The sequence below is a fragment of the Dermacentor variabilis genome, chromosome 1 (genome assembly GCF_050947875.1).
Source record: "Dermacentor variabilis isolate Ectoservices chromosome 1, ASM5094787v1, whole genome shotgun sequence".
Taxonomy (NCBI): domain Eukaryota; kingdom Metazoa; phylum Arthropoda; class Arachnida; order Ixodida; family Ixodidae; genus Dermacentor; species Dermacentor variabilis.
This window is the reverse complement of record NC_134568.1, coordinates 1,368,900-1,375,972: the sequence shown is the minus strand read 5'-3', so window position 1 is coordinate 1,375,972 and position 7,073 is coordinate 1,368,900. Positions and strand designations below refer to the sequence as shown.

Here is a 7,073-nt window from a genome sequence, read left to right as displayed (position 1 = left end):
CGCTCAAGTCAAGGCAACCGGCTTTGTCCACAGTAGTCGCCTGCTACTGCTGCAACGGTAAGCATAGTTCTAAAACTTGCAAATTTGGTTAGGCGGCATGTCATTACTGCAAGAAAACAGGCCATATCGCCAGAACTTGTCTCTTCGGAAAGTAATCGCAGTCAAGTCTAAAGCAGACTGCTCCACAGAAGCAAGGAAAAATACCAGGCAAGAAAGCAAAACCAGGCAGGCAGACCTCTTCACGAAGTAGCACAGCTTTACTCTGTTTACGAAGATCACGAGCTCGCAAAATTTATCGCCATTATACTGATTCAAGAAAAAGAAGTGCAGATGAAAGTAGACTCAGGGGCGTCACACTGGCTGGTCAGTCAAGAAACGTTTCGAGCGACTGAAGGTAGCCCCGGCAAAATTTCGCTTCCGAGTACTTAAACGCACTTCCTGACTCGGACTAAAGAGCCGCTTGAAATGCTGGGAAAGGCAATAGTAAATGTGCGCTCTAAAGAAAAGGGTTTGAAATTGCCATTACTACAAGTGAGCAATCAAGGCGGGAAGAAGTCTCCTGGGAAGGTGCTTTAAGGCCTTAGGAATTAAAGTTGAAGAAATAAATAATTGCTGGCTCTCCCGAAATCGAGAGTTGATGCAAGCATGAAAAGTCAACCGGCAAAGCAGATTCGTTGGAGAGGATAGTAGCCCCAATCTTGAAATGGGCGTAGGGCATAGTCGCAGCGAAACACCGCACCACACCACAGCATACGAGCCTGTTTTGGACTGAATCTCATTGCGAGTGTCGTCTTAGCCAAACAGCCATCCGCGGCACGCAGGACGCTGCCGGCTTCGTCACGCAGCGTGGCGCCATCTCTTGAGTCGGCGCATGACCTGCGCCACGGAACTCACGGGCCGCAGGACACCCTGTCTCATCAGCGCCAATAGATGACAAGTCCGACAAAAGGACAGCATCCTCAGACTCGCCGCTGCCCGATCCACCCATAAAATCAGCCGCAAACGCAGCGGAATCCCGCGATATCTGCGATATCCGCCCCCCCCCCCCCCCCCGAGGCGGCCATTTTTGCTTTCTACTTTGGCGGTCGTGAAACCTCGGAGCGCGTTAAAAAAATTAACACCTTGTGCGGAACAAGCGAACTGCTTAAAAAACAAAAATATAGTTATTCACGTCTTTTGGCTCAGAGTGTCCGTGAGTGGCGCAGAAGTTCTCGAAAGCGGCGTTTCAAACAATCGAGAGCGGGTGCGCATTTTTGCTTGCTACTTTGACCATCTTGAAAACTTCGGAGCGCGTTTTAAAATCTCCGCCTGGGGAAAAAAGCGAACTGCTTAGAAAACAAAAGAGTAGTTATCCTCCTTCACGTCCTATGGTGCAGATTGTCTCGAAACTCTGTGTTTCGGAAAGTCTCGAAGCTGGCGTTTGAAACCATCGCTAGCGGGCTAACGATGCCCAAAGGGTGTGGTACGGAAAGAGTTAATCGCGAGAAGTTTCAATACGTATTGTGATAAAAACAATATCGCAGCAATAAATAAGACCGGAATAGGCACTGTTTAATATGGATAACCTTATCTCAGTTCCATTCCGCCCGTGATTTGGGTAGGCCGAGGACTGCGTAAGCACAGCGCGCCTACGGAGAACACCGTGGTGAACAAACGCGGGGAACGTGCGCGCGACGGCGGCCGGTGAATAATACGGACGAATAATCGTGCCGCTAACGCCAAGCGTACGCACCTTTGGCTGGATGACCCCTGCCGACCCCACTTCTATCGTTATTGAGGGTCATTTCAACATAGACGTGTCTCGGCCAGACGGAAAGTGGTTGGTGGCATTTCTCTTGGAAAGGTTCGACGTTCAATGTTAAAGAAACATTAGTGTGCCCACGACGCGCCATTGGTCGTATGTAGACCTCACATTGGGCAAGAACCTTTCCAGTGTCGCCACAGTGGCTCACTGTCCGTATATCAAAGCGATCCTAAAGCAATAGCCATTTTGTGAAGAAATAATAAATAAAAAAAACAACCAAAAGAACGTCAAAAATAAAGAAAGGCATTGAGTATGCAATTTATTAAAACAACAAACAAGTCGTTATAACAACGAAATTCATCGTGATCTGCATCTTTTATTTTCAATCAACTTATTTACTATCGGCATATTTATCACCATATAGATGGCGTCCCAGCTTGCTTTAGCGAGAGTTTTAAAGTATGCGAACGCCGCGTAGCTTGAGAGAACCAAGGTAATGTTGTTTGCCGTCGCTTGGAGTTTCTGAAATTATTTTTTTCAATCCGTCAACCCCGACATGTATTCATCCGACGATTGCAAAGCGTGCGGAGCCATAGCGACGCTGCAGCACATGCTGTGGGAATGCACTGGCAGCGAGCACCAGGACTCCCCGACGAACGGGGTAGACATAACAGTCTCGAACCCAGGGGCGCGTTGGGAGGCGGCCCTGCTCAGCCACGACCTCGCCAATCAACGGTGAGCCGTCCGGCACGCCGAGGAAGCCGCCCGTGTCCAAGGACACGAGCCCGTCACCCAGGCTGGTGTGCTTATGGCCCCACGCCGCCCAAATCGCCGGACATTTAGAATAAGGTTTTGGCTCCGTCTGATTACGTAGTTAGTCTTCATTAACTAATCAACTTCTCAAATATTACCGTTAGATCAAAAGTGCCAATGAGAAAATCATAGTGCGACATGAAAAACTCCCTATACAGCTTTATGTTGCTCAAAACGTGCAACATAAATGTGTTTTTCCGAGCGTGAAAGAAGGCCGCAAATGCACGCGAAATTGCCGCGTGGCTGTCCACTGGAGGTGCGTTGCGTGTATTCGCATGGTTATGAGATAAGACACAACCACGCAGTTTTCTTGAGTGCGCTCACCTACGCAGTTCCATTACGCTACAGACGTAAATATTAGTGTAAGAGCAGGAACATTTCAGACTTGCGAAATATTCTCGTGTGTGCATATTCTAAGCCTTCAACTATAACAATGCATCAAATTTTTTTTCTTGTAAGTTTATGTCCTTTTTTATTGTTGTTATTCATGAATAAAGAGTACATATATACCAACGCAAAATATTTTTTTGCTCACTTTACGGTCACCCTAGAAAAAGTACGGCAAGTATTTGGCGAAATAGGTCCCGCAGAAGAATTGGAATCTTCAATAAAAAAAATTTACCCTGGGCGGTTGCGTATGGCTAAAAAATCGACCCTGAAAAGGTTAGTTCAGGTGGCTTCTCATCTTTCAGTCTTTTTCTTTTTTTTTCGTTTAACTTCATCTTCAGTCTATGATGGCGCATACCTACTGCGCGTGTTTGGCGAATATTCGTATGGTATACGGAAATTGCAGTTAGTGCATAAATTAGTGAAACTTATCAGGAAGAAATGAATAAAAAATGACGTATGAAAAGGTAAGATAATCTCTCTAAAACAGCTATAAATTCCTCAACTTCTTTTTCTGTACCCTCCTTCCTAAAGAGTAGGCAGGCGTTTTCACCTCTAGATGGCTGTTGCCAGCCTGCTCCATAAATATTTCCTTCTGCGTGCAATGTATTTGTGTTTTCAGATCGATAATTATAGTAATTGTAATATTTATAATAATGACCGTAATAAGAATAATCCCCTGTAGAAGTGGCAACTGCTCAAGATATTTCCTAGAAAGTGTTCGACGCGCGTGCGCAGAAGAAAATGAAGAACGAAGCAGCAAGCCCTCTCGTGCACTGCGCATCCGGCTCCATTTTGTGGCTGCAGCTAGGCTTCTTCGTTCCGCAGTGCCTCATCTAAATTACCCGGCGAGATTTTAGGACCCGGCAAGTGGGAAAGCCTTCTCTGCAGCCGATTCACTGTCAACGCCGACAATACTCTAGCGAGGCCTCGTGTTTCATCGTGACACAACGGCCTCAGTCCGATTGCGGCACCTTGCACCAGATTACAACGATGACTGGCCACGGATGTCGACACGCAGCTCAGCGAGACGACACCTGCGGCGGCACTCGGACACCAGCAACCGTGTCCGCACACGGCTACTCGCGGGCTCAACTTTCTGGTCGGTGCACGAAACGCGGCTGGAGTCCTGGGAGCCTTCCTTCTCCCGGCTGCCCCCTTTCGGCGTTCCTTTGGTCCAGGCACGCTTGGCCACGCGCCTTTGTCAACAGCACAGCGGACAGGTGAATATTTGTACAAGTTCTGTAACCGAAACGATAGTGTATCTGAGCGAGACAGCTGAGAAGTATAGGCTTCCTGGAGTGCACCGGCGAGAGTTCGCGCTCATCTCGGTGGCACCAGTGCAGAGGCCTGCTTTGGACAGGGCGCTCGTTTAGTCCACTGGGTAAGACATGCCGCTTCTGAGCCTGGGTTCGTAGGTTCGAAAGTCACTGCCCATACCGTTTTTCATTGCGAATGTATCGTGTATTTCATATATTATTTCATCCTAGCGATTATCGAGGCGAAGTTAGAACGAAGGAAAGAGTGTGCGCGGACCACGACCGCGCCGACAATGCTGGCTCCCGAAAGCGAGGGCGACGTGGTGTCGTGCCTATGCCCTCTCCCCTCACGCAACTCTTGACGCGGAAACGCAGCAGCAGGTCAACCCTTTCGCCCGCTCTCCTCCGTCGACGCGCGTGCGTGACGTGACGTCACAGCCAAGGGGAATATAGGTGCCGTTTCTGTACTACAGGCGCCGGCTTTTTCGGTCGGTGGACCATTTGAGACTATTTCATCAAAAAGAATAATTGAAAGTCGAAATTATTGGATTTTTTGTTACCATCGCGTTATTTAACTGTTTAGTATTGGAATTCATTGTGCGAACGAAAAATGTTATAGTAGAGAACACAAAACTATAAACGAATCTTTAGCAACAGTAATGCCAAATGTGCGATTTATTGCGAAATTTTTGTATTCCAGCGTAAAGCACCGCCAACGAGTCGGCCCAAGACATTCTGGTCGCGGATCTGCTGGTGCAATCTCGGCGTGGCTTCTCGCTGCATCTGCAGCAACAAACGCGATGACCCACAGGAGGCGGAACAAGCTCGCAGCTGGCACAGCGTGTCATCCCAGGCGATCTCTACACCAGCCCCGTGTTGTCAAATCCTCCGCCCACCGCCTGACCATCGCAGGAGCACTGGTCAGTCCTGGCCACAGTTCCAGCGGTGGTGCTTGGCACAAGCGCGGCGTGCCTCGCTTTGAGGGCAGCCACAGCTTGTGCGTGGCTGGCTCAGCGCGTGGAGCTGAGGGGCCCGCGTCATGGCCTTTGATGCGCCGCTGCCCTCTTCCCTGGCCAGCGCCACCGGAGCTTCCAGTTCCACGAGGCCGAGCATTCCTCCGCTAGACTGACTGTGGCCGAGTAACTTTCAAGATATTTTCCCACTTTTCAAGCAGTACAAGGACGTCCAGGCGGTTGTTTCGGACGTTATAGGCTTCCATAAAATCGGCTCTGCAAACGTCGATCCGGAAGCCCGAATGCGCGCGTGGAAATTTGCCGCAGTGGCGCATCTCGAGAATTCTGTGGATGATGCAGCTCGCCGCCGACGCGAACATATCTGCGTTCGTTTTTTCCGCTGAATCCTGCTGGAACTCGTACGCCGCTTCGTCGTAATTACACCGAGGTGTTAAATTTTTTATGTTTTGTAAAAATATATTGTCACGTATGCGATATTTCTAGTTTTTCTTAATATTTTCTTTTCAAGGGTGACATCGTTTTTGCATTCCCGGCATTTACGCATACCTTGTTTTTACAAGAGATATGAGTTGGCACATCTTGACATATACCTAGCTAACAGAGAACAATTCCAATAAAAGGAGAAGAGAGGAGGCACGAAGCGCTGTGAGCCTTGCCTGGGCTTCGCTCTCTCTTTTCGCCTTTGTCGATCGTCCACTACGTACGTGAAGATGTGCCAACTCGCTCCAAATCTCACCACCCGTCAATTTAATTACTCTTTGCCTGACAACTATAACATGCGACTTACTACCTTATACATACATCTGCTGCATAGTCTTTACTTAGGGCATCCCATAACTCTCACGTCAGGAAATCCTGAAGGCAATGCACTTTTTAAGATGGTCATTCAGATGGTCATTCAGCTTGCATTGCTTCCTAAAGTGAGATTTATTATACTTCCTAACTAGAAACTAACAGAGCAGCTACAGGAGAACAAAGAATAAAAGTAAAAAAGATATACGCATTATCTCAGAGCTTAAGCGTTATGCTAATATACTCTAAATACTCTTACAGTCGCTGTGTATAGAAACGGAGAATGATCGAGTACACTGGCTTGCTTTTCAACGTGCAGCAACTTTTACGGGCCATGACTTCTGCTCCATGGATAAATGGGCAGAGAAGCTTTTGAACGCTTGGCATTCCCACAGGATATCCTAGGTATATTATGCCGTTTGAAGGCAACGTATGGGACAATTCTGCCGTAGCTCCTGTCAAGCCTTGCAAATTCACAATATTGTTATGAATAAGTTAATTATGAAGATAAAATGAAATTAATTAGGGAATTTCTGTTTATTATTTAAAGATGTGATTCCATTTTTCGCGCTAGGAATGCCTGCCTCTACGAATAATCCACCTCAAATCCAAGAAATAAACCCTGTGGCATGGGCAATTTTCAGACATTCCTGAAAACATTGAAACGATCAGCCCGTTGATTCCAGCACTATTGTTTGATATGCTTGATTATCGTGTAACGACGTACGGTCTTAATGACAAACAACAGCCGCAGTGTTTCAGTGCAGCTTAGCAGCAGCGTCGAGTTTTTCTACAAAATAAGTTTGCGGAATTTCCTGCAATTATTTTTCGGTTGTGCAAGTGAACTTGAATCGGTTCGAACTGGTTTGAACCGTCATTTTTTCGCTTCGAAGTTTAACTGTTATATGTGAACCGAAACGAAAACCGGAACAAAGAAGTTTCAGTTGCACTCTGCTGCCGAAGCCACAAAACGCGCGCTTTTCGGAGCGCATGAGGGAGGCGTGTGGCGCCGAGCATGCCTCCCTTGACATGGTGCCCATCACAAGTACTGGAGATGTGCTCGACCACATCTTTGTCCGAGCAATCAGAAACTTTAGAACTCTC

The 7,073-nt window shown here is 47.6% G+C and overlaps 1 protein-coding gene across 1 annotated transcript; it reads left to right on the top strand.

The window, feature by feature from the left end:
• Window positions 1–3,938: 3,938 nt before the first annotated feature.
• Window positions 3,939–5,653, top strand: LOC142569532 (uncharacterized). Its single transcript, XM_075678616.1, has 2 exons — window positions 3,939–4,167; window positions 4,904–5,653. Exons 1-2 carry the CDS (start codon window positions 3,952–3,954, stop codon window positions 5,183–5,185), a joined length of 498 nt encoding a protein of 165 aa, XP_075534731.1. The 5' UTR covers window positions 3,939–3,951; the 3' UTR covers window positions 5,186–5,653.
• Window positions 5,654–7,073: the final 1,420 nt, after the last annotated feature.

Excerpts from the sequence above, each read along its gene's own strand:
- LOC142569532 (XM_075678616.1), top strand. The coding sequence starts at position 3,952 with ATGTCGACACGCAGCTCAGCGAGACGACACCTGCGGCGGCACTCGGAC. Across the intron at positions 4,168-4,903 it reads GTCAACAGCACAGCGGACAG|CGTAAAGCACCGCCAACGAG; the intron begins GTGAATATTTGT and ends TTTGTATTCCAG.